The sequence below is a fragment of the Dromiciops gliroides genome, chromosome 2 (assembly GCF_019393635.1).
Source record: "Dromiciops gliroides isolate mDroGli1 chromosome 2, mDroGli1.pri, whole genome shotgun sequence".
In the NCBI taxonomy this organism is placed as follows: Eukaryota; Metazoa; Chordata; class Mammalia; order Microbiotheria; family Microbiotheriidae; genus Dromiciops; species Dromiciops gliroides.
This window is the reverse complement of record NC_057862.1, coordinates 433,099,037-433,125,379: the sequence shown is the minus strand read 5'-3', so window position 1 is coordinate 433,125,379 and position 26,343 is coordinate 433,099,037. Positions and strand designations below refer to the sequence as shown.

Here is a 26,343-nt window from a genome sequence, read left to right as displayed (position 1 = left end):
TTAACTATATTCTACTACTTATGTATTATTTAGAATGATGGATCTAGTGGCTTATGTACTGAAGGGAGAGGAGGAGACTGGACAAGAGGCTATTGAATAGTCAAGGCTAAAGGTAATATGGTACTAAGGTGTTGGCTATATGCGGAGAAAGGAGGTTATGGTAATGATGGGAGATGGATGACTAAGTGTATATAAAAGATGGAGGTAAGGGATTCGTCAGAGGCAAATGAGTTCCTGAGACTGAGGAGAAAGAACAAATAACCTTAGACCTGAAAAGTACTCTAGTCTAATGCCTTCATTTTACAAATGGGGGAAGGGGAGGTTAAGAACCAGAGAAGGGAAGTGAGTTGCTGGAGGTCACATGGTGAGGGAATGAATAGATGGTAGAGCCAGAAGAGATACCCAAGTCTCCTGTTTCTGTTCAAGTATGTTGCCCAAAGTCCACTGCCTATAGGCACAGGTGTATTCCATCCACCAATGAGTCAGTCAGTCACCTAAGCTGTTCAGTAAATAACCCACATGACTAACAACTTGGCTCTGAACTGTGGGATTTAGATCCAAGGACTGATTAGCTTTTGTTTCCTGACACTTGAGATCACAGTTGGTGAGGGACTGGGAGGTGGAGTCTTGGCATTTCTACTCTGCAGGCTGCCTCAGGCCTGACATAAGGAGGCTATTTGCATATTTCTAGCCAAGGACCCCAGCATGCACTGTCATTCTAATCCCCAGGTACAAATCAGTCATTTCTTTCCAGGCTTTGCAACAAGGACGGGGGAGGCAGGAGAGCCTGGGGTCTGTCTGCCTATGGTTTTTGTCTTTTGAGAATTATGCTTAGAAGCAGATCCTAGAACACAATCCCTAGGGGGTATTTGTCAAGACTGGGGCCAGTCTATTAACCCTGAAAAGACGAATAAGATTCAGGAAACACAGAGAAGAAAAAATATTCACTGACATTCTTACATCGATACATACATGCCCACACAGGGAAAAGGGGAAGGGAACAAGCACTTATTATGTATTTACTAGGTGCCACTGTACTAAGCATTTCATTATTATCTCATTTGATTATTCTAACAACCCTCTAACATAAGTGCTATATTATCTCCATTTTACAGATGAAGAAACTGAGGCAGGAAGAGACTAAATGATTTGCTTAATATCCCACAGCTAGTAAACTTCAACAGTATAACATAATCATAACATTGATATGCATGATCATACATGCATGTTGACATACATAGAGGCTCAAATCAAGACAGGCTCAGAAATGTGTTCTCAGTGACTTTGTTTAAGGTAAAGAAATTCACTCACACATACCCTTATATACAATCTCATATGACATATTATAAATCACCTTTCTATAACACCTTAAAGTTTACAAAGTACTTTATAACAACTCTGTGAGGTCAGTAGGGCAAGTGTTATCATAATTTTATAGATGTAGAAACTGAGGCTCTCTGAGGTTAAATGATTTGCCTAAGGTAACATACCTGGGAAATGTCAGATCTTAAATTTAAATCCAAGTCTCCTGACACCAAGTCTGGCATTCTTGTCATTATGCCAAGCTGCCTCCTTTTCGAGGCAACTTGATACAGTGGAGTTTTGAATTTGGTCAAAGCACCAGGGTTCTAACACCAAGGTTACCAATTATCTTTTAATTGTCAACTACAAAGGCCTCTTCTCAGTTCTTCTTTTCCTCTCTGCAACATTGATGCCGTTGACACAGTATCTCTTCCTGAATTTTCATGACTGCTTTCTCTTGGTTTTCCTCTGACCTGTCTGACCATGCTTTCTTAATGTGCTGGATCTCATCCATGCCTTGCCCCATAAAACCTTGGATATCCCCCAAAACTCTGTCCTGAGTTCTATTCTGTCTAAATCCTCTCTGGATGATCTAGTCCCATGAGCTCCCATCCAACTTGGTTACTATCACCAGGCAGATGACTCCCAGATCTATGTATCCAGACTTATTATCTCTCCTGAGCTTCAGTCCCACATCACCAGCTCCTGCTGAATAGCTCTCCTGGACTGTCCCATAGACTTCTCAATTTCAACATGTCCAAAATTAAAAAGCTGGCATTTATACTTTCTGGGAATAAGAGGGAGTACGTAGATCTAAGAGAGAGGAGAGAGACTGTGGGCTGCAGAGTGACCTGAAGAGAGGCCTTCATAACTTCTATAGGGAACTACTTACATTGAGATATTAATATCATAAGAAGAGGCAGGGGAGACAGAGCCTGTACAACAGTGAAAAGTCCCCACAATTAGGAACCATATACACTAAGGAATGATGAGGGCAAAGAAACATGACAGGAACATGGAAACTCATAGAACTTGCCATTAATGGCAATAGAGAGTTTGATGGAGTGGTGTAATAGGCCAAGCCTAACTTAAGCTAAACTTCTGGTAGCTTAGGTTTGATCATGGAATGAAAGGTTAAGGTTTCCAAAGCACTTTGCAAATATTATCATGTTTTATTCTCACAACAACACTGGGAGGTAGGTTCTATTGGTATCCCCACTTTGCAGATGGAGAAACTGAGGCAAGTAGAGATTAAGTGACTCCCCCCAAGGTCACACAACAGAAGTGGGAGTTGAACTTAGGTCTTCCTGGCTCCAAGTCCGGTGTTTTATCCATTGTAACATCTACCTGCCTATATTAATTCCCCACAAATCCACACCTCTTCTTAACTTCCCTGTTTCCATCAAGGACAGTATCATCCTTCCAGTCACCCAGCTCACAATCTTGGAATAATTGTTCATTCTTTTTTCACTTTCCTCACTTGCCAAGAGTTGTCAACTTATTGATTCTCCTTTCTTATTTCTCACATTCATCTCATTTTCTCCACTCAGAGGCAACCATTCTAGTTTCAACCCTCATAACCTCTCACCTGAACTTGTGTAATAGCTTTCTGATTGGTCTCTCTCACCTCCTGTCTCTCTTTTCTCCAGTCCATTCCTCAAACAGTTGCCAAATTGATATTCCTTAAGCACAGGTCTGATTCCATCACCCTCCTAATCAAGAAGCTTTAGTGACTTTCTTCTGCCTTTAGGATAAAACACAAATTACCTTCTCAATATGGCTCAGACCTTTGTTTCTAAACTGATTCCCTATTTCTCCATTTGCATCCTACTTTCCAGCTAAATTGGCCTATTTGTTCTTCCTTAATCACAACATCCTATCTCCATTTCTTATCAGGAAAGGTCTGACATTTAAGCTGAAAGATAAAATTTAAGTTTAACCTTGGAAGGAGCTAGGGATTCCAAAAGTGAGCAGGTGAGGAGGAAGATCATTCTGGGCAGAGGGGGTAGCCTATGAAAAGGCAAAGAAAGGGAGGCAGAAGGCTAATGGAATGTTTCATGTGGGGAAAAGAAAATAGGTCAGTTTGGCTAGACCATATTGTGGCTGAAGGGGACTAGTGAAATAAACCTAGAAAGGTAGATTGGAGCCAGATTGTGAAGGATTATCAATGCCAAATAAAAATGTATTTTATCCTAGGAAATTTACTGAGCAGGAGTAATATGATCATATGTAAGTGTTTGAAGGTTATCAATTTGGCGATTTTGTAGAATCTGAATTGTAAAGGTGAGAAAGTAGAGGTCAGAAGACTAATTAAATAACTATTATAATAAGCCAAGGTAATAGGTGATAAGGATCTGAAGCAGGGTGGTAACTGGATGAGTAGAGAGTGTGGCATGCAACTGAGATGTTGTGGAGCTTGAATACTTGGTTAAATATGAAGGATATTTACTTTCTATTTTGTATTTACTTATCTTAGTAACTCGTAGGTGCTTAATAAATGCTTGTTGAATTTCATTGAATTGAACTTTGAACAAGTCATTCCTTCCTTTCTAGACCTTAGTTTCCCCATATTGAAAATGAATGGGGGCAGCTAGGTGGCGCAATGGATAGAGCACTGGCCCTGGAATCAGGAGTACCTGAGTTCAAATCTGGCCTCAGACACTTGACACTTACTAGATATGTGACCCTGGGCAAGTCACTTAACCCCAATTGCCTCACCAAAAAAAAAAAAAGAAAAGAAAAGAAAATGAATGGATTGGGGGGGAAAGGGGAAAAAAAAGAAAATGAATGGATTGGATGAGGTCATTTTAAAAACTAGCTCCAACTCCTGTTTCTATGTTCTTGTCACATACTCACACATAAAATCTGAAGCACACAGTCCCAAACCACAGTCATTACTCATGTTCACACTTGTATATACAAGTTCAGATCCTTTTGCCTGGCTCCAGCAAACTCACTGGTAAAGTTTTCTTGCTAGAGAATTAAAAACCTTTATAGCCGAGCTTCCTGCTATTTTCTAGGTTTGGTTCTTAGGTGTTCCTTCTCTAGTCCAAAGTCCCTATCCCTCAGGTCTTAGGAAATCCTCACTGGATACCTACATCAAAGTAGTCTAGCCAAGAAGAGCCTCCCTTACCCCCTCACTACACTATGATGACAGTGCCACATTCAAGCAAGCAAGCATATATTAAGTGCCTACTGTGTGTCAGGTAACTGTGCTAAGTACTGAAGATTCCCTGCCCTCCAGGAGTATACATTTTATATACATATACAGATTGTGTATGCATATACAAATCATATATAAGGGAATCTTGGGGGAAAGAAAGACACTAGCAGGTGAGGATCCTAGGAAAGACCTCCCACAGAAGATGACCCTTTAGCCATGAGGGACATACTGATTCTAAGAGGTGAAGATCAAGAGAGAGCATTCCAAGCATTACCAAGGACAGCCAGAGAAAAGGCATAGTTGATAGAGTATCATGTGTGAAGTCATAGGTCAAGTTCCAGCATAGGCAAGGACTTATGGAGATGATAAGTCATAATATGTTAGACTTATAAAAGACCTTATACATTATCTCATTTACACCACCACTTGCGCAATTCTACTGAGGCTCAGAAAAGGTATAGGTACTTGCCCAGTCCCACAGCTGGTTCATCGTAAAGTCAAGATGTCTCCTTACCTAGTATGGTGCTTTTTCAACTATAACACATTGCTGCAATTCTCTGGGCCTCAGTTTCACCTTCTGTAAAATGAAGTGCATGCTTTCTTCAGCAGATGATACTGGCAAAATTCTCATAGTTGACTCAATTATATAGCCTAATTTCTATCAAAGACTAACCTCACCTTACCAGGTATGATGAGTTAGGCAGTGTTTGATAAGCACCTAATTTTTTATTCCCAGTCTCAAATGGAGTTGAACTAAAGCAGGGACCTTGAAGTTTGTCAGAGTCTGCTTTAGAATTATATAGAGTTGGGGCAGCTAGGTGGTGCAGTGGATAGAGCACTGGCCCTGGATTCAGGAGGACCTGAGTTCAAATCTGGCCTCAGACATTTGACACTTACTTAGCTGTGTGACCCTGGACAAGTCACTTAACCCCAATCACCTCACCAAAAAAAAAAAAAAGAATTCTATAGAGTTAGTACTTTGAAGAGCAGGGAATCAAGAATCCCAGCTCTTTCAAAGGATAAAAATTGTTAGAAGCTTTTAATTGCTTGATGGAACAAACACACTTCACCATATAAGCATTGTTGAATAGCCTTTCTAGCTATAGATGAAGGTCACTTTCAAGCACTGAGCAAAGAGTAGGTGTGAAATAAATATTTGTTTAATTGAAAATTGAATTCTGTTTGTTTTGTTAATTGACCAGACCTAGGGATGAAAATATTCATTGGGTGGGGAATCAGAGAAGGAATCAAATGGAAACTCCATGCTTCTCTTACCCATTCCCATCCCCCACAGTGCCCTGTGCTGTATTTTATACTTATTCCCAGTGCTCTGTGGGACCTTAGGAAGTCCTATAAGCATAAGAGTAGTAGTGGCAGAGAGGAACCTGCAGGGGCAGAATGCTGGGAGAGGGAGAGAGGTGCAAATTAGACTGAGGGATTGGTGCCCAGGAAAGCAGAGTGTGACATAGGTTTTGACTGATGGCTTCAATGAAGAACCCCTCCTCCCTAGCTAAGATTTACCAATCCTGCAATTATCTCGGATCAAACTTTTGGCATGATGGAGTATTCTTTTGTCACCATATCCTACAGAGATGCATTGGGTATTTCCCCTGTCACTGGCCAGTGTCCTCAGATGGAGCAGGTGAACAGTTGATTTGTGTAGATTCATATTGGTTATTTTACAAATGAAAAAACTAAAGCTTGGGTAAGTGGTTTGTCTAAGGTCACAAAGATAGAAGTGGCAGAGTTGGGATTTACATCCATGTCCTCTGATTCTCAGTTCAATCCTCTTTCTTCTAAATCAAAGGTTAGCAAACTACATCCTGCTGTCTGTTCTTGAACAGCCCAATAACTAAGAAAAGTTTTTACATTTTATAATACAAGGTAAAAACCATTCTTAGTTTGCTGCCTGACAGACCCTGGGCCAGATTTGACCTTCAGGCTATATTTTGCTGACCCCTGCTCTAAACCATGATGAGTTAACCTGACTAAATGGCTTTGGAGATCAGAAAATCCTAGGTAAACTGAGACAGATTGGACCCAGGTAAAGGATTCAATACTCAGAAGAGATCCTGGGTAACCAGACCAGACAAAAAAGGAGGGTAAACCAGCTCCAGAGCTAAAGTTACCTGTGAAATTGCACTCGTATCCCAGGGGACTTCTGCTGTGATTGTAAAATAGCTTAGACATGTCTGTCTCCCTGCCCCTAGAGCAGCAGCTTCTATAGGGATAGTTCCAATTCTCTCGTGCACCTAATATGGCTTACAGGAGATCTTGCATACCCCTATCAAGGATCAGACATGCAAACTCTCTCTCCCTCTCTCCCTCTCCCTCTCCCTCTCTCTCTCTCTCTCTCTCTCTCTCTCTCTCTCTCTCTCTCTCTCTCTCTCTCTCTCTCTCTCTCTCTCTCTCTCTCTCTCTCTCTCTCCTCCCTCTCTTTCTCTCCCCCTCTCCCTCTCCCTCTCTTCCCCTCTCCCTCTCTCCTCTCTCTCTCCCCACTGTGACCGGCCAAGGAGCCGGAAGCAACCCAGCAGAGGACCAGGAGGGCTCAGCTCCCTCCCCGCCCGATACCCGCCCCCGCCTCCCGATTCCAGCTCCTCTCCCCACTCCTAGCTCTTTCGCTACCCAAATTCTCTCCACGATTCGGGAAGAAGGCGGCCGCGAGGGAGGGAAACACGTCTGTGTCCACTCCCCAGCTGAACCCAGGCTGCCAGGGAGGGGAAGTGGGGAGCAGCTCTATGAAGAAGATGCCCTCCAGGAGTTGAGTTCCCTATGATCTCCTTTAGGGATTTTGGGAGGGGGTGGGAGGGAGGGGGGTGTGTGTGACTGAGAAGGGCTGGTTCCTAGCCTTCTCTCAGTTCTTGGCTCCCCTGTTGGAGAAGGGGCGGGGAGTCCTGTGTTTTGGAGCGCCACCACGCCACAGGGAACTGGGGGCCAGAACCCAGCTAGCTGCAATGCGCGGGGGGGGGGGGATTAAAAATGAAAGAGGGGAAGGGGGAGAAGGGGGAGGAGAGCAAACAGCTATCACCTCCTGAGCAGTACCCAGAGCCAGCCTCAGGAGACAGAAGGACGGCTGGACTGGGCCGGGTCGGGTCAGGACTGGGAACGCTGGTAATAAAGTCTCAGCCCCGCTGAGTGGAGTGTTTGCTGTCTGTGCATGCAGGCTGCAGAGTGGTGGGAGCAGTGGTGGAGAAGGCAGCGGCAGCCGGAGCGGGGTCCTCCTGGACATCTCCTCGCTAAAAATGAATGACATGGACTCCGAGGTGCTCCCTTTGCCACCCCGATACCGTTTCCGGGACCTCCTACTGGGAGACCAGTCATTCCAGAACGACGACAGGTAATGGGGTCGGGCCAGGGAGAAGGACGCGCCAGGGTCAGGGTATTGGGGAAGAGGAGGGAGGAAGATGAATTGCTTGATTCTGTGCAATGCTGAGTCCTGGAGTGGACTAGCTTGGACTGAGCTAGCAAAGGGTTGTGCTCTGTCCGTGGTCCTGAAATAGCGTACCTTTCCGTCTACTGTTTCTCCCACCCTCTACTTCATTCTGAAGTTACCTGGCCTGCCCTTATAAAAAGTCAGGTGGCAAAGCACTGCCAGGCATATGCCTTTAAAGTTTTGGGGGCATCTGAATTTTAGTGAAGATGGAAGAGAAGGAGGAATGTCTGACAAAGACTTGAATGTAAGTAGCAAGGAGTCTTGCTATTTGACTTAAGGAAGTGGCCTCCTATGTTACTGCCATTTTAAAATTAACCCCCCCCCCCGCCATGTAATTAGTAGTTCATGGGAACTCGGTCACAAATTAATTGACCTGTATGACTGCTAGGTTCCTCACCTGGACTGGAAAAGTTCATTCCTGACTCCACTCCCCATTCTCCTGCATGTGGGTTCACAAATGAAACTTGGGTCCTGCAGGAACCGAGTCAGAAGAGCTAACTTAGAAAAATAATTAAATGTAAAGTAGATTGACAGGATGCCAGTTGAGAAACTAGCAAAAGAGGTGTGTGTGTGTGTGTGTGTGTGTGTGTGTGTGTGTGTGTATTTGGGGGAGAGGATTTTTAAGTGTTTGTTTCTGACAAAAATTATAGCTGTCATTGATAAACACTTTAGCACTCTGGAACTCATTATTAAAAGCTTTTTACCTCCTTGTGTGAATATTAGTGATCTTTTAAGTCACACTGTCAGGGAACAAAAGCAAGTATGGTGTTTCTCTAGCCCAGAAATGCTTTAGTTACATTGTGGTTTTAAAGTAGCAAGTACCTGTCAGGCATTCTCAGATCTAACTCACTCCACTGAGTTCAAAATTAAATAAATGTGTATGAGAGGGGTGGTTTTCTCTCCCAACAGGGCTATTCAATTTGTTGGATTAAAGTATTTCAAGATGTACTTTCCTGATATTGAAAATTGATTTTGAAGGCCATAAATTAGGCTCCTAGATTACCCTACCCATCACTAAAACAAGACATTTTCAAAATAAGGTCAGTGTTTTGGAAAGAATTAGGGAAGCTACAGGAAACTTGTTCACAACCAGATTAAAAACAACAACAACATTGTAACTGGAGATGAAATGTTCAATCACATATCACAAGTGAATGTTGAATTGTCTTTGGTAACTGTGATTGGACAATGTATTGAAAAAAAATAATTTTAATGCAATTAGAACCATAGAATTTAGAGCTGAAAGGCCCCTCAGAGATCATCTCATATAAATGGCTCATTTTGATCAGATTCACATGCTCTGATAATAAAGAAAACTCTTAAAGAGCAAATGCCCAGTTTCTGACCTTTGTTTAAGTGGCCAGAGGAACATTTTGCATTTCTCTGAACTACCATTTAAACCAATCCAACAAACATTATTAGGTGTTAGGTTTATTTTGTTACTGTCTTGGATTTTCTTGACTATTTCTCTTCTCATGTTGGTATGGCTCTAAGTGGCATTATATGTACACTGCGGGGTTCTGCTTTTATCCTCCCAAATTTTAGTGATTCGTCTGCCTGGATAACTTAGTAAATTGTCTCAAATACATCAAGCCTTCTGTTTGGTTGTGATTTGGAGAATTTTGGAAAATAATGCCACTACCATAGGGGTTCTTTAGACATTAGAAGGAAGGGAGGGTATCACCTATCTCTCCTGAGCAGTACCTAGGACTTTGGCTGTTTAACAAATGTATATTGTAGAATTTTATATAACTGTATCTTTTACATTTTAGTGAAAGGAATATGCATGTGGACAATGCCTTCTGACCCAGAGAATGCTAAATTAAGTGAAATATTCTTCTCCTTCTTTTTGGTATAGAGGAGTGATATTAAGTAGAAATGTGTTTTAGGATAGAGAAAAAAGGCTGACCCCTGGATTATAGGCCCTATGTGCCACATCAGGCATTTACTGGATAGATCTGGGATAGTATGAGCATGTTAACATCTGTGATATATGTGAATGTATAATAAGGAATCATGTTATACTTGATATATTTATTTATCATGTTATACTTATTATATTTGAGAAGGTTATAATTGCTCAAGACTCTTAGGTTGTGCTCATGGCTATTCAAAATCTGGAACTTGTAGGCTAAATTGTATTTTAAACCCTTTTTTGTGAATGCATAAACAAACTTCCTTTCTAACCAATAAAATCAGTTAAGTAAGTTGTATAAAACAAAAGATGCATATTCTCATTGGATTTTTATTTTAAAAGGTCTGCTCTTTGGCTTTTTGCATTTTGGAAGGAATGACACAATCAGATCCTTTATTTTATCCTTATAAAAGGAAGTAAAACTTGAATAGTTGCCTCACAATTTTGATGTTTCCTTTTCCTTCCTCTCTACCCTCACTTTGCTTTCTCCCTCCCCATCATAGTGAAGACTATGGATTGGAAACAATGGAAATTGAATGCCTATGAGTTATGTTAATTTGGGGCGCTTCTAAAGACATTCCTGGGGTTGTTACTGACTTGTGGTTCTTTTAGTGTCTTGCTTTCCTCCTTATAGTTGACTGGCTACCAACATGGAAACATTAAAGGTCCTTCAACTATAATAAGGCCTTGCAATAAAAATGTTTATTGGGTTCATTTATATTGTATCTCTGAATAAGTAATCAAGAGGACAGACAACTCCAGAGGGGACCAGAGGGAAAACTGGATTCCTTTTCTATGCTTAACTTATAACCACTTGGTTGCACTGGACAGTGACTCATTCTCTAAATGTGAATCTCTGCTGGAATGATGATAACCCTGTGCAGACTAGGGACTGTGACAGAATGAGGTGATAAATCAGGAAAGTGATTTCAGCTTCCAGGCCTACTCTTAGAAAGGTTTGCTGGTAGGTGTGAGAGCCTTGTGCCAATTCACTAATTTTATAGCATGCTTTCCCTGTATGCCTTTGCATACAGCTCATGTAGTAGTATATTCAGCATGTGGGGGTGGCATCATGATTAAAAGAGGGGAGTGGTTCAGAAATCTTCCTGGGAAATTGACTGGTTCAGTTTGGCTTAGATTTGGTTGAAACAAATTTGGAATATCTAAAGCCTGAGGCAAAAAAACAAAGGTCTTTCTACCTTCACTTATAATTACTTTTTTATAAATTAAATCAGCATGCCTCACATACAGAGCCCCCCAAAACATTGTTATATCTGAGGTCTTTTACTAGTTCAGTCACTGCCAACAGCCTGTGTGTGAAGACAAGGAATTGGCAACACTAATTGGATAGCTTTCCCTCTCCCCAAACCTAATTACCCAGAGACAAGGCAATCCACAGAGGCATTTAATAAGATTGGCCTCCACCTCGTTCAGGTTGAAAACCTCTCTGGAGATCTTTAATACTCATGTTTCCCTCCATATGCTCTTCCTGCTCTTCCCAGGGAGGGAGAAAATAGGAAGGCTTTTTAAGCAGGGATGGAGAAAGGGACAAGAAATCTGGATGATTTGAATAAGAACTGCTCTCTACCTCTCACCCTGACCATACTCTGTACTAAATCCACTATGCAAGACACCAGACAGGAAAAGGAAGAGTGATGGGTGTGTAGCATTGAACTGAATTGAATTCAATTGAAATCAGGGCAGCTGGGAAGGTAGCTTCATGTAGGCTTGTACATGATGAGCTTAGCAAACAATATTCCTTCTTCATGCTCTTCCTTCCCAATCAGTCAGTCCCAGGAATTTGGATGTCCTTGTTTTAGATAATTGATTCTAAATCCTCCCTGCCATGGACATCTGACTCTATGTAATAACTCACATTTATATAGACATTTAAGATTTACCGAAAAAAGCTTTCCTCAAAACAACTCTGTGAGATAGGTCATATGAACATTATTGTTATTATCCATATGTTATAGGTAATAAGACTAAGGCTTAGGTAGCTGAAATAATTTGCTGAGAGTCACACAGTTGATACCAAACAAGATCAATGCTCTTCCTAGTATATCACAGTGAGTCTTATACCTATTGCAAGTTCTAGATCTTCACCAGATGCAACATGAGTCTCAGTTGGGAGAGAGAGGTTGTGCCTGCTGAAGCAAACATTAATTGCTAGAGTTACCCTTTGTCTCTCTTTCCCAGAACCTTATTTCAGAAAATGGCTTTTTAGGTCTATTCTTTGGTACTTCCTTGGGTACTTAATGAATACCATCTCACTATCATTTTCATTCAGGCCTTTACTTTCCATCCACTTCTTGCTACATCATATTTTTCCTTTCTTCTTTTAGTCACTTCCTCTCTATACTTCTTCTATCAACATACCCAAGTTTGTGATAGGTGGTGATAGTGCCACTATTAAGATTTCATGTCCAGTTATAAGTGTGTTTCCAGGGGGCCAATGGCTATTGTTTTCTAGGGGGAATAAAAAGATACGCTATAGTGAGTCACCACAGACTTCATTAAGGGCACAGAATTAACAATTGTTACTACAGCATAAGTGCTAGTAATGGTATGTGCTTTTTAACATACCCACATAGGTAAATGGTGATAAAATTGCCCAGTAAACACCAGTGTTTCACTCAGAGAACTTGGATCAATTGAAGATTGATTAATGAAAAAGAATAGGAAGCAAATCCTTACAGATCATAGATGGTTATTTTGTTATTCTTGTTTGAACAAAAAAAAATGGAAAGAAGAAGGAAGCTTATTAATAACCTGCTCTTGAACTGGAGAAATTGCTGGCCAGGAAGATGTTCAGCAAAAGCTACCTTCAGAAGTCTTAATCATCATGAATTTTACAAAGTAAGTAGTAGAATCTGGACAGCTATTTATTCCATCAGAAATGTTCCCTAATTGTCAGTTACATGGGCTCTGCCACAGAGTATTCTATCTTTGACAGGGTCACTAAGGGGTGGTTTAGGAAGGTCACAGTTACTCTTCCTACTGACACACTCTTCATAAGCAATGGGTTTTGCCCAATACTTCCTTAAATTTCCCTTTGGGATAAACTTTGAGTCTGTCATTTTTAAAAAGAATTTTAGTGAAATATCTAAAATAGTTGGAAGAAAGAAATGGAATTTAAGTATATTTTATTACTACTGTTATATTAAGAATAATCATCCCTTATATTCAATTCAATAAAGATCTTTCATATATGTTGCAGAACAATTGCTGATCTACATTGGTAAAGAGGTTTCCCTATACCAATGAAATTATGAATCCTCATATTCTTTCTTCACCTTCTCAAAATGTAAACATCATTGTGCCACATAATGGTGATACAAAGACCATCCCCCAAAAAAGAAGAAGACTGAACCCTAACCTCAACCACAAAAAGATTCCTAATCATGGCTAAAAATTAAAACTTCCTCCAGGCACAGACTGATTTCCAACCTGACCAGTTATCTAACAAAAGTATACTTTTGGTCACAATAAGACTTAGGTGAGGGGGGGCTAGGTGGCGCAGTGGATAAAGCACTGGCCCTGGATTCAGGAGTACCTGAGTTCAAATCCGGCCTCAGACACTTGACACTTACTAGCTGTGTGACCCTGGGCAAGTCACTTAACCCCCATTGCCCCACCAAAAAAAAAAAAAGAAGACTTAGGTGAGAAAACTTAGATGACTTAGTGAAGTCATTCCTAGATGAATAGCTTAGAGCATGTTTCTGAGCAATATGATAGGTTAGTTATTTTTCTGAATCTCTAAATTGGGGAGGGGGGATTATGATCAGATGTAGATCAATTTCAGTCAAATACACACAAAAAACCCTCAGACTACTTGAATATGTAAAATCCTTTTTTATGATTTCTTTTCATTGAACTCTAATACTTAGAGCATTCATTTAGAACCCCCCCCCCCAGCCTCTGTGGACCAGCAGCAAGAATATAAGCAAACCCAAAACCTTGCTCAGGGCTGATCCCAGGGCAAAGAACCTGTCAACACTGCAGTGATTCTGCAGGAACACCCCCATATTCCAATCCCACAAAAATTGCCGGTGCTAATTCTGCTGAGCCACACAAAGGAAAAGAGGAAAACAGAGGAAATCTGGTTAGGGTGCTAGCATTCATGGCTATGATGGGCCTGAAAAGAAGGGAAACTAAAAAGCATCTGGGTCAGGCCTGTCACCCCAAAGGTTATCCAGGGTAGGGACCAGGCCAGAAAACCTACTATCCCCCCACACAAGGAGGCTGAGAAAGTTTTGTAGCCCAGCCTCTGGAATCTACCTACTAGTAAAAAGAGAAAAGCCAGATAGTGAATCATGGTGGAATATAAAAAAGGGTAGGGGGCCCTGAAACATCAAAGATATCAAGAGAAAATGTCTTAATAAAGCCCAGTGGACAAAGCAGGTAAATAAACAAATAAGGTCTGAAAATCAAAAAGGAGAATGAATAAAATATCAAAGAGGTATATTTTTATTAACAAAAATTATAATACAAAGGAAAGTGAAGTAATGCCTGATGGAAGACAGAATCTTATGAACTCCCCAGAGAACTACAACTGCATAATAGTTCCATAAAGAAATAAGGAAATAAGAACTAAATGTCAGAAATTAGAGCTCACAATTTAGAATTTTAAATCACAATTAGCAGATGGGAATGGGAAATGAATCCATGATTTAAAAAAATTAAAATAAATTAATGTATTTGGAACACCAAAATACTGGCCAGGACAAACAGAGGGTCAAAAATATCTTCTTCAATGGAAAGAAATTTTTTTCTGACATTTTCCAACCTTTTTAATCTGTTGAAAATAGATAAAAGATTAGCTTGCCAATACCAAGTACTTTTGCCCTCAGGAGTTGAAGTGGAGCAAAATATTTTTTCAAACAACTACTTGTGGAGAAGAGGTTAGTGGGGGGTCCCCCAGATGCTGCCAGAAATATCAAAAAGAAAAGCAACAACCTAGAAACTTTGGGAATGGGGACCGCCTACCCAGATTGAGCAGAGATGGGTTGTTTATATCAAATGAATCCCCTTTTGGCCTATCCTTCTCTTGTACTCCTGCTGGGTACCCTCTGTCATCTCCAAGAAAGAACTCACGCCAGGGTATCCTGGCAAAAACATAACTATTTGACTTATTATCAGGTAGTGGGGTATGGGGGGGGTAGATTGTCAAGAAGGGAGAACTTGACTTAGGGAATCATTTAAAAATAACCTAATATCAATTTGTTTGCAAATAGATATTCCTATCATTGTGATGTAAGAGAAAGAGAACTAGTCTGGAAATCAGGAAACCTAGGTGGTAATCCTAACTCTGCCACAATCTTCCTGGGTGATCTTGGGCAAGTAATATTTAATCTCCAAGTCTCAGTTTCCCCATTTGTAAAATAAAGGTGCAAACTGGAGAAATATTCCAATCTTCCAGGGACTTCAAGGTTGCTTTGCAATTCTTCCGCAACTCTTTTCTATATGTAACTGTTTTCTTTATATGAATGTGTAATCAAATTGTAGGAGTATGAATATATTAGCATTATAAACTTAAAGACATATATGCAATTTGAACTGAACCACCGGACTAAATGAAACTACTCCCCAGTAGAATCTTTCTGCAAATTTGAATATACTTCTGGAAATTCAAACGGTATCATTCATTCATGGATGCTAATGACTTCAATGGAGATAGAACTTCTTGCTCAAAACAAAAGATTAGTCTTTTGAATAGAAATGAAAACATGATATTAATTTATGAATTTAGAAACTCTTCTGGGCACATTACCTGATGATAGGTCCTCACCTATGATGCACACAATTCAGGGTTTGGCCAGTGGTTTTTCTTAAGGAAAGGGAACAGTGGATGACTTTGTTGAAATGAATATTGTATTCATTCCTGAAGAGCATCTTCCAGAAGATTAAGTTCTTGAGTTTTTATTGATTTGGTTTTTGAACACAATCATAGACAAAACAAATTTTTGCGCTAGGTATCAACATAAAAAACACTCACAGGCCAAATTGAGCCGATAGAAAAGATTCATCATGTAGTAGTCTTATCATTTATAGGTCAGAAAGGAAAATGGTAGAACAACATAGTTGCCTATACCACTTTAGGAAAATTGTTTCTCCTTTCTTGGATCCAGAAAATGTTATTGCCCTGCTTCCATTTATTAGTCATTCTGGATGCTCCTGACCCAGTATCAATAGGACTTGAGCTTAAGCTGTATCTTCAGAAATTAAAGGATGGACTTCACTGAGCAATCTATACCTATCCCAACCCCCTTGTGACCAATAGTTATTTTTGAGATGGCTGAATAAGGTAAGGGGATAAGTCTGCATCCAGGGTCAGAGCCTTGGCTGTGTCCAGGGTCAGAGCTCAATCAGTGACTGGGGTTGGTGTGTGACTAAAAAACAATATTACTTTTCATATGCATCTTATTAAACAAATGAATAATGGTGACCTGTATAAATGGTTCTATCTACATTCTCCTGGGACAGGATTAAAATTCAATGCCATTCAACTCAATAAAAAATTATTAACTATCTTCTATATTCCAGACTCTGGGGATACAAAGACAACAAAATCAAAATAGCTCTTCACCTAAGAAGCTTGCATTTTATTGTGTGAAATAAAAATGTATGCAGATAAATAAAATAAATCTATATTAGGAAATACAAAGTAATTGGGGGACAGCTAGGTGGTGCAGTGGATAGGGCACCGGCCCTGGATTCAGGAGGACCTGAGTTCAAATCTGGCCTCAGATACTTGACACTTACTAGCTGTGTGACCCTGAGCAAGTCACTTAACCCTCATTGCCCTGCAAAAACAAAGTAATTGGGAACAGTACTAAACACTAACAAGCAGCATAGGTAGAAGGTAAGGATCAGGAAAGACCTCATTGTAGGAGGTGGCTTTTGAGCTAAGTTTTGAATGGAAGAAACAGGAATTCTAAGAGGCAGAGTTGAGGAGGGAGGACATTTAAGGCATGAGCATCACACTGTGCAAAGGTACAAATATGGAAGACAGAATATCCTGTACAGGAAACAAGAAGTACAGGGTATTTCAAAAGTCAATAAAGCTTTAAGCTCCAAGAAGACTTTGGAATACCGTATACATTAAATTTGTTTGGAATATAGTGTGTTAAGGGGGGAGATGTGAAATAATCCAGATTATAAAAGGCTTTGATTACCAAACAAGGGAGTTTGTATTTTATCCTAGAAGCAATAGGGATAAAAAATTGAAGCTTCTTGAGCAGGGGAGGGAAATGGTCAGAACTGAACTTTAGGAATATCAGTTTGGCATCTATGTGGCAGACTGAAGATGAGAGAAAGGGAGGGAGGAAGACCAGTTAGGAGGCTATTGCACTAGTGAGACTAAATGAGAGGTGATGAGGGCCTAATGTAGGATAGTGCAGAATAGCAAATATAACAAAAAAAATAAAATATTGGATGTTGGAGGGGATGATGAAATCAATACAATGTCCTCTGCAGAAAGAAGCATTTTTAGAACCTTTCCCTCTGTGGGGAATTCTTCATATCTTGGACTCTGCACCAGAGCTTTTCCCTGACAGTTGGCAAATAACTTTGCAGACCATGTCTCTCCCCATTTTATTCTAAGCCTGTGATTAATGATCAGGAGTTCATCAAAAAAATGTTATCTTTATTGTTTTATCTTGCAAGGAGTATTGCAAAACTTTAATGAATGTGGAAACCCTATGAATATCTTTACAGTTTTGTCACTTCCAGAATGCTTCTCCTCTATGTACATGGGGTCTCATCTAGCTGCTTTCCCTCTTTTTTCTTCTTTTTTGTACCATTGCTTCCTCTTCTATAAGTAAATTCAGAACTATGATGTTGAGTACAAATGTGGTGGTTCTACCTTCCAAGAGTTTGTTACCAAAACCTTTTTTTTGTTTATTGTCCTCCCAGTTTCATTTTTCAATGTCCTCAGGAGATTTGCTCAGTTGGTCTTTCATCAAGCTTTCTCTAAGCTGGTTTTACCATCCCCTACTTTTCATTGTTTTATGAAACAATTTTATATTCTAAACAAATATAAGCCTTGGCTGCCACCTACCATTTGATAAGTAAGTCAAGTGTTTGCTAAGTAAGGTGCTTTTTAGGTTCTTTAGTCACCTCTTAATAGCAATTTATTCATAGTTAAACTTCTATAAGAAATTAGCATTGGTTTCTATGTCCTTTCTTCCACCCACATGTCATTTTTATTATCAATAGCCATTTAATTTGATCTTATTGGAGATTTTCTAAATGGTGTGCTCTATCTTTTTCTTATTTTTATTCTTTTCTTTGAATAATTTTGATCTTTGTTCCAATAATTCATGGTTGAACTGGACACAAAATTTAAGAATTAGGGTCCCTCCATTAACATGTCCATTCATTGAATCACTAAATTTCAATAAATAAAACTGCATGATGCTTATTGCTCTCGACCACACTGTCTCAGTCACAGAAAAAAATCAGTAAGACTGAGGGTCATTCATCTCATATCTTTTTTTCATGAGTTGCCATAAGCAAATAATTTCATACCAAGTGACCATCCCACTAGTGGTAAACCTCTTTGTACCTGGCTAGGCTAGTCTTCACAAAATCAAGTTAGTCTATTTCCGGGATCGTACTGAAAGTCTTTCCAAAATGATAGAACCTGCCAGCACTTGGTCTCTACTAAACTAGCCTTGGAGAACCCAGGAGCACCTCCATACCACAATAGGGCCTAGGAATAGGACTATTTCACAAATATATTGAATGATACTGAAATGATTATTTCATTACTTTTTAAGCTTTTGGTAGGGGGAGGGGAATAATGTGGACCTCTTCATTTACACTGAACTAACATTTGCTAATTAATATAAACCCCTAGACAAGTGAAAGCTGACTTCAATACCAAAGTCAAACCTATGAAATAATTTTATTTGTATGTTGCCAAGCATTTGTTCTACATTCATTTCGATTTAAAAATTATTAAACATGTATTCTCTATGAAGGGGCAGCTAGGTGGCACAGTTGAGAGAGCACCATGCCTGGAGTCAAGAAGACTTGAATCCAGCCTCAGATAATTGCTAGCTGTGTGACCTTGGGCAAGTCACTTAACTCTATTTGCTTTAGTTCCCTTCTCTGTAAAATGAGCTGGAGAAGGAAATGGCAAACCAATCCATTATATCTGCTAAGAAAATCCCTAATGGAGTCACCAAGGGTTGGACACAGCTGAAATGACTGAATAACAACAATTCTCTATGAAAGACACTGTGCTAGGGAGGCTACATATCCCAGAGTTCAATGCTCTTTCTTTCCTTCTGTTGTGGCTGCCATTGAGGCTACAATCACACTGCAGCCATGGTCATCCACATAAACAAGGGCCACAAAGTTATCAAAAACGTTTTGAAACCATGTCACTGCTACCGCCGTGGGTGCCTGACCAAACACACCAAATTTTGAGAGATATGATCCGGGAGGTGTGTGAGTTTGCCCCTTATGAGAGGCAGGCCATGGAATTGTTAAAAGTCTCCAAGGATAAACAAGCCCTAAAGTTCATCCCAAAAAAAGGGTAGGAACTCACATCCAAGCCAAGAGGAAGAGAGAGGAACTCAGCAACATCCTGGCTGCCATGAGGAAGGCTGCTGCCAAGAAGGACTAAACTGGACCCTGCCTACCTTTCCCCAATTACCCCATAAATTACCCAATAAAGATTTGCCAAACCAAAAAAAGAAAGAAAGAAAGAAATGAAGGAAGGAAAGAAGGGAGAGAGAGAGAGAGAGAGAGAGAGAGAGAGAGAGAGAGAGAGAGAGAAAGGAAAGAAGGAAGGAAGGAAGGAAGGAAGGAAGGAAGGAAGGAAGGAAGGAAGGAAGGAAGGAAGGAAGGAAGGAAGGAAGGAAGGAAGGAAGAAAAGAAAGACACTGTGCTAGTCAATGGAGATTTAGAGATGAAAAGGGACATAATATGTATGCTTAAGGAATTATCACACTAGATCTTTCCTCCCCTTCAATGCCAAAATCCTGGAAAGAGTAGTTTACATTCATTGCCTCCATTTCCTCATCACCTATGCATTCCTCATTTGACCCCCTGTAATCAGTCCTGCAACCCCACGACTGAACCTAAACTGCTCTCTTACAAGTTACCAGGATTGATTAACTGTTCAATTCCATGGCCTTTTCTCATTCTTCATTCATCTTCCATCTCCTAAACACATGCCCCCCAAACCTCTGTCCTGAGCTCCTTTAGCTCTCTCTACACTCTCTTCCTTGGTGATTTCATCTGACCCATGGGTTCAATTATTGTCTCAGCATAGATAACTTCCAAATCTATATATCTAGCTCTAATGTGCTTTCTGGTGTCCATCCCCATATCACCAATCATTTGCTTAATATGTTCACCTGGAGCATAAGATCATAAAATAATGGATTTAGATGATACCATAGGTAAATTAGGAGAGGAATAATAGTTTACCTCTCAGATCTATAGAGAGGAGGACAATTTGTGACCAAACAAGAGATAGGAAATATTATGAAATGCACAATGGATGATTTTTATTATATTAAATTTAAAAGGTTTTGTATAGATAGAAGCAATGCAGCCAAAATTAGAAGGGAGTCAGAAAGCTGGGAAACAATTTTTACAGCCAGTATTTCTGATAAAGGTCTCATTTATAAAATATATAGGGAACTAAATCAGATTTATAAGAATGCAAGTCATTCTCCAGTTAAGAAATGGTCAAAGGATTTGAACAGGCAGTTTTCAGATGAAGAAATTAAAGATATTGCCATATGAAAAAATGCTCTAAATCACTATTGATTAGAGAAATGCTAATTAAAACAACTCTGAGGTACCACTTCACACCTATCAGACTGGTTAATATGACAAAAAAAAAACCAAAAATAATAAATGTTGGAGAAGCTGTGTAAAAATTGGAACACTAATACATTGTTGGTGGAGCTGTGAACTGATCCAACAATTCTGGAGAACAATTTGGAACTATGCCCAAAGGGCTATAGAACTGTGCATACCCTTTGACCCAGCAATACCATGATTATGTCTCTATCCCAAAGAGATCATAGAAAAGGGAAAAGGACCCTGTTCTTTTTGTGGTAGCAAAGAATTGGAAATTGAGGGGGTGTCCATCAATTGGGGAATGGCTAAACAAGTTGTGGTATATGAAGGTAATGGAAAGTATTGTGCTGTAAGAAACAATGATTAGGCAGATTTCAGAGAAACCTGGAAGGACTTACATGAACTGATTCTGAGTGAGATGAGTACCAGGAGAACATTGTACACAGTATCAACACTGTGTGGTGATCAACTGTGATAGACTTAACTCTTCTCAGTAATAAAATGGTCCAAGATAATTCCAAAGGACTCATGATGGAAAATGCTCTCCAAATCCAGAAAAAAATTACTATGGAATCTAGATGCAGATTGAACCATACCGTTTCAAATTTTTTTGGTTTTCTTTTTTGAGGTTTTTCCCTTTTCTTTTGATTCTTCTTTTACAACACGACTAATGCAGAAATATATTTAATGTGATTGTACATATATGACCTATATCTGATTGCTCACTATCTTGGGGAGGGGGGAGGGAAGGGAGGAAGGGAGAAAAATCTGGAACTAGAAATTTTATAGAAATAAATGTTAAGAGGGGCAGCTAGGTGGCACAGTAGCTAAAGCACCAGGCCTGGATTCAGGAGGACTTGAGTTCAAATCCAGCCTCAGACACTTGACACATACCAGCTTTGTGACCCTGGACAAGTCACTTAACCCTCATTGCCTCACAAAAAAATAAAAAATAATAAATGTTGAAAACTATCTCTACATGTAACTAGAAATAATAAAGAAATTTTATGATAAAAAATAAAAATAAATAATGGATTTAGAACTCAACACTAGCACGGAACATCGAAAGAAGCCACAGCTCTAAAGTCAGAAGACCTGGGTTCTTATTCCTTCTGATACTTAGTGCTGTTGTGACCTTAGACAAGTCATTTCTTACAGGTGTCTCTTTCTTCCCACTCACATAGCCAACACCTTATTCCAGGTCCTGTAGTAGTCCTGGACTACTACAATAGCCTCTAATTGGTTTCTCTGCTTCAAATATCTTTCTTTTACTTTTGATATTTCATAAAGGTGACAAAATGATGATCCTAAAACATGTTTTACCAAATACTTCTCTGCTCAACAGGCTCCAGTGGCTCCCTGTTGCTTTCAGGATCATATATGCTTGTATTTAAAAGGCCTTTGTAATCTGACTCCATTCTAGCTTTCCAGAATTATGATATACTAATCTCCTTCCTACGCCCTAGCCCAACTGGTCTCCTTGTTCCTCAAACATGACATTCCATTTCTCTTCTCAAAGTCTTTGCACACACTGTCCCCATAAGTAAAATTTGTTCCCTTTCCCCTCTACTTCATACAATCCATAGATTCCTTTCAAATTCACCACTTTCTTATGTAGTAACTTTCCCAATCTTCCTAGCTACTAGTGCCTCTCCTGATCCCACCAAAATTAACCTGTGTTTATTTTATATGTATTTGGTACTTCCTGACACAATAACAAGTTACTTTTCTTGATAGAATGTAAGCCTTCTGAAGACAGAGACTAATTTTTTTTTTTTTGCTAAGGCAATTGGGGTTAAGTGACTTGCCCAGAGTCACACAGCTAGTAAGTGTTAAGTGTCTGAGGCTGGATTTGAACTGAGGTCCTCCTGATTCCAGAGCCAGTGCTGTATCCACTGTGCTACCTAGCTGCCCCAAGAGACTAATTTTTTAAATGAGTACAGTGCCTATATAGAGACAGGTAATAAATGCTTATTAATTTATGGATAAATATCAAACCCAGAATGTCCAAAATTAAACACATCATCTTCTGCCCCTAAACCCTTTCCCCCTCCAAATTTCCCTATTTCTGTTAAGAATACCACCATCTTCTTAATCACTCTGGTTTCTAAATTTGGAATTATCCTGATTTTCTTTCTACCTCAACCCCTATTTTTAATCAATTATTGCCAAGTCCTGTTGGTTCTTCTTCTACAACATCTCTTGAATACATCCCAATATCTTGACTCATAAAGCCACCACCCTAGTACAGAACCTCATCACCTTTCAAAAGAACTATTGTCCTAGCCTCCTCATTATTCTACCTGCCTGCCATCTCTTTTTATCTCCATACTATTCTTCATATAGTTGCCAAAATCAACTTCCTAAGGCTCTACTTTAACTATGTCACTTCCCACTTCAAGGCTTCAGTTGTTCCCCTTTGTCTCTAAGTTGAGATATAAATTCCTTAACCTCCTAACTCCCTGAACCCCACAGTCAATACATCATAAGATCACAGGATCATAGATTTAGACCTGGAAGGAACTTTAGAAACCAGCAACAAGTTCAGCTCCCTCAGACCTAGGTGCAAGGCCTGTCTATGACATGTACTGGCAAGTCACTTAACCTCTTAGTGATGCAGGCAGTTCTCTAAATGTGTAAGTAACAAGAGAACAGAAAGTCTGCATTGATGCTGGAAGTTTCCATGCTGAGAAGTTCACAACAGTAGTGAAATTACAGGCCTGAAATGTGTGGAGGTGGGTTAGCAAAGGATAATGTCATAGAGCTGTCCTTACCTATTACTTCTAATTTAGAAAATTTTTTTGTGGGGCAATGGGGGTTAAGTGACTTGCCCAGGGTCACACAGCTAGCAAGTGTCAAGGGTCTAAGGCTGGATTTGAACTCAGGTCATCCTGAATCCAGGGCCGGTGCTCTATCCACTGTGCCGCCTAGCTGCCCCACTGTACCTCTTTAATCTTTTTACCAGACCTCTCTGTAACGTGAGGATAGAAGGCCATAAGCAGAAGTGGTGGATAGAGGACCCAATGCTCTTCTTCCTCAGGAATTATTAGTATTTGAGAGTACTGTGAGATTGTATCATCCCTGGGGCAGAATTCACTAACACGGCAGGCAATATTAAGAAAATATTGTGTAGCTATAATTGCCGAAAACTTATCCTGAATATTTACAGAGCAGAGCTTGAAAATGTTGCTGAGCTACATAAATAGCTGTTGGTAGTAAGCATGATTAAAGTAATTATAACTTGCACAAACATCCGGACTTAGTTTCATTTTTAAGAGTTGTCCTTTCTCCATGATTTTCCCTCCTCATTTTTTCCTTCATCCCCTCAAAAACAAATTCTTTAAACAATCTTATGATCTACTTTTCAGGACTATTTAGCCAAATCAAAAGATAATTGCCATAGAACTAAGGGGATGCTACACTGTCATTAGTTGATCTTGTGATATGTCATCTTCATCACTGTATAGAACAATTGATTAACTCTTCTGACCCCCAGTTTTCTCATCCATACAATAAGATAGCATCCAATTGACACAGAAGAGAAAAGTCAAATACTCAATATTGGAAGTGAGAGTTGGGGGCAGTGGGAAGATAGACAAACTGATAACTATGGTTAGAACGGGTCCAACTATTCTGGGAAACAATTTAGAATTAAATGGAAAAACTCATAAAATGTTTATGAACTTTGACTTAGTAATTCTACAACTGGACATATGTCCCACAGATATCAAAGACAGAAGGAAAGGTCCCATAAATGCAACACTTTTTGGCAACAAAAATACTCGAAGCAAAGTGACACCTAGCATTAGGAAATAGACAAACAAATTTTTGAATATGAATACATGGGATGCTATTGTGCCATAAGAGTGAATATAAAGAATTCAGAGAAACATGTGAAGATTTGAGTGAACTGATATAGAGTGAACTGAGCAGATCCAGTAGAACAATATATGTATAAAGTCTACAAATAACATAAAAGAAAGCTGAATTCTGAGTAATCATAATGACCAATCTTGGTACCAGAGAATAGATAATGAAATGTACCTCTATCCTTTCAGTAAAAAATTGGGGGTGGAGTGGGGTGAGCTATGGTTGTTAAATGTTCCAAACATTGTCAGGCATAGTCACTATTTTACTTAACTGTTTTGGTATTTGGGTTTTTGCTGTAAGGAATAGTAGTGTGGAGGGGGTGGGGAAGTAATATAACTGAGGATGACTATGACATAAAAATCAAAGGCATGTTGTTTGCTTTAAAAAGTTTACTTTTCAGGGGCAGCTAGGTGGCTCAGTGGATGGAGCACCAGCCCTGGATTCAGGAGGACCTAAGTTCAAATCCGGCCTCAGACACTTGATACTTACTAGCTGTGTGACCCTGGGAAAGTCACTTAAACCCAATTGCCTCACTTTAAAAAAAATTTACTTTCCTGAATCTCTATTAGATAGCCTACTGATGATATTCTTAATAAACTTAAAGCAATCAGTACTGAGACTAGAACTTATCTATACTTGTGAGTGACAACTCACAGAGTTGATTCTCTATTTGATCCAAAATTAATGTTGTACACACTTTTCATCCCTTGAGGGTGACAATCAGGACCTCCCTATGGACTCTTAGATGGTATAAGGTAGTAAGACAGTGCCTTACAATAGGATGGATATTCCTCCCATTATCCCAGTAATATTACCCTTCAAAGATGACCCTGAAGTGTGCCAGAGTGAGCAACATCATTTATGTACCTCTCTTAATGGAATGTTTATTCAATTTACTGTAAGTATATTTTGGAACAGATTGATATTTTTAAATCAAATTAGGCATTAAGACATTAAGAAAACTAATTAAATAATTTTACAAAGAATTATTAGATTATCCTTTCAGGATAATAATAAAGGGGATAAGAATAATTGCCCTAACTTGAGTAAGAGAGAAATTAAACTTTTTGCACTTAACCTCAAAGGATGAAATGAGGACCACTGATGAAAACTTTAGGGATGCAGGTTTCAGCTCAATATAAAGGAAACATCACAGCAATCCAAGCTGTCCTATGAGCTGCTTCAAGAGATGATGAATTCCCTCAACACAGGATGTCTTCAACATGAGATTTGTTGGGGAGATTATACGGGGGATCCTTATTCGGGTACAGATTGAAGTAGAAAACTTCTTTCTAGGGTCCATTCCAGTTCAGAAAGTTTTTGAAATGGAGATAATAATATTTGTACAACTGATCTCAAAGAATTTCTGTCAGATAATGGAAATGAATGTGTTTTGTAAAGTACTATATACATATGAAGAGGAGTGGAGCATAAAAATTACAGGTAAGATGCTGGTTGTACTTTATCTGTATGGAGGGATTCCCCATACCAGGAGTTCCCCATGATTTCAAAATCATAGATCATTTGCATATTTATGCAAATAAATATAGACTGTTTTAATTGTCAATGGCCTAGTTGCACATTGAATCGTATTGGGAATCAGAGAAGTCTAATATCAAAGAATTGATAGACTTAAATCTTTTATGTATACTGTCTACTCAAATTAGATTCTGGATTTTTAGAAATGAGTAAGCATCGGGGACAACTAGATGGCGCAGTGGATCAAGCACCAGCCCTGGATTCAGGAGGACCTGAGTTCAAATCCAGCCTCAGACACTTGACACTTACTAGCTATGTGACCCTGGGCAAGTCACTTGATCCTCATTGCCCCAC

At 39.5% G+C, this 26,343-nt stretch overlaps 1 protein-coding gene across 1 annotated transcript in view; it reads left to right on the top strand.

Annotated features, from left to right (window-relative positions):
* KCNT1 (potassium sodium-activated channel subfamily T member 1) overlaps positions 1-26,343 on the top strand; it is a 222,431-nt gene that overhangs the window by 27,840 nt on the left and 168,248 nt on the right. Inside the window, exon 2 of the mRNA XM_043984853.1 lies at positions 7,629-7,802. Coding sequence (XP_043840788.1) covers positions 7,629-7,802 — 174 coding nt within the window. The remainder of the gene's footprint in view (positions 1-7,628; positions 7,803-26,343) is intronic.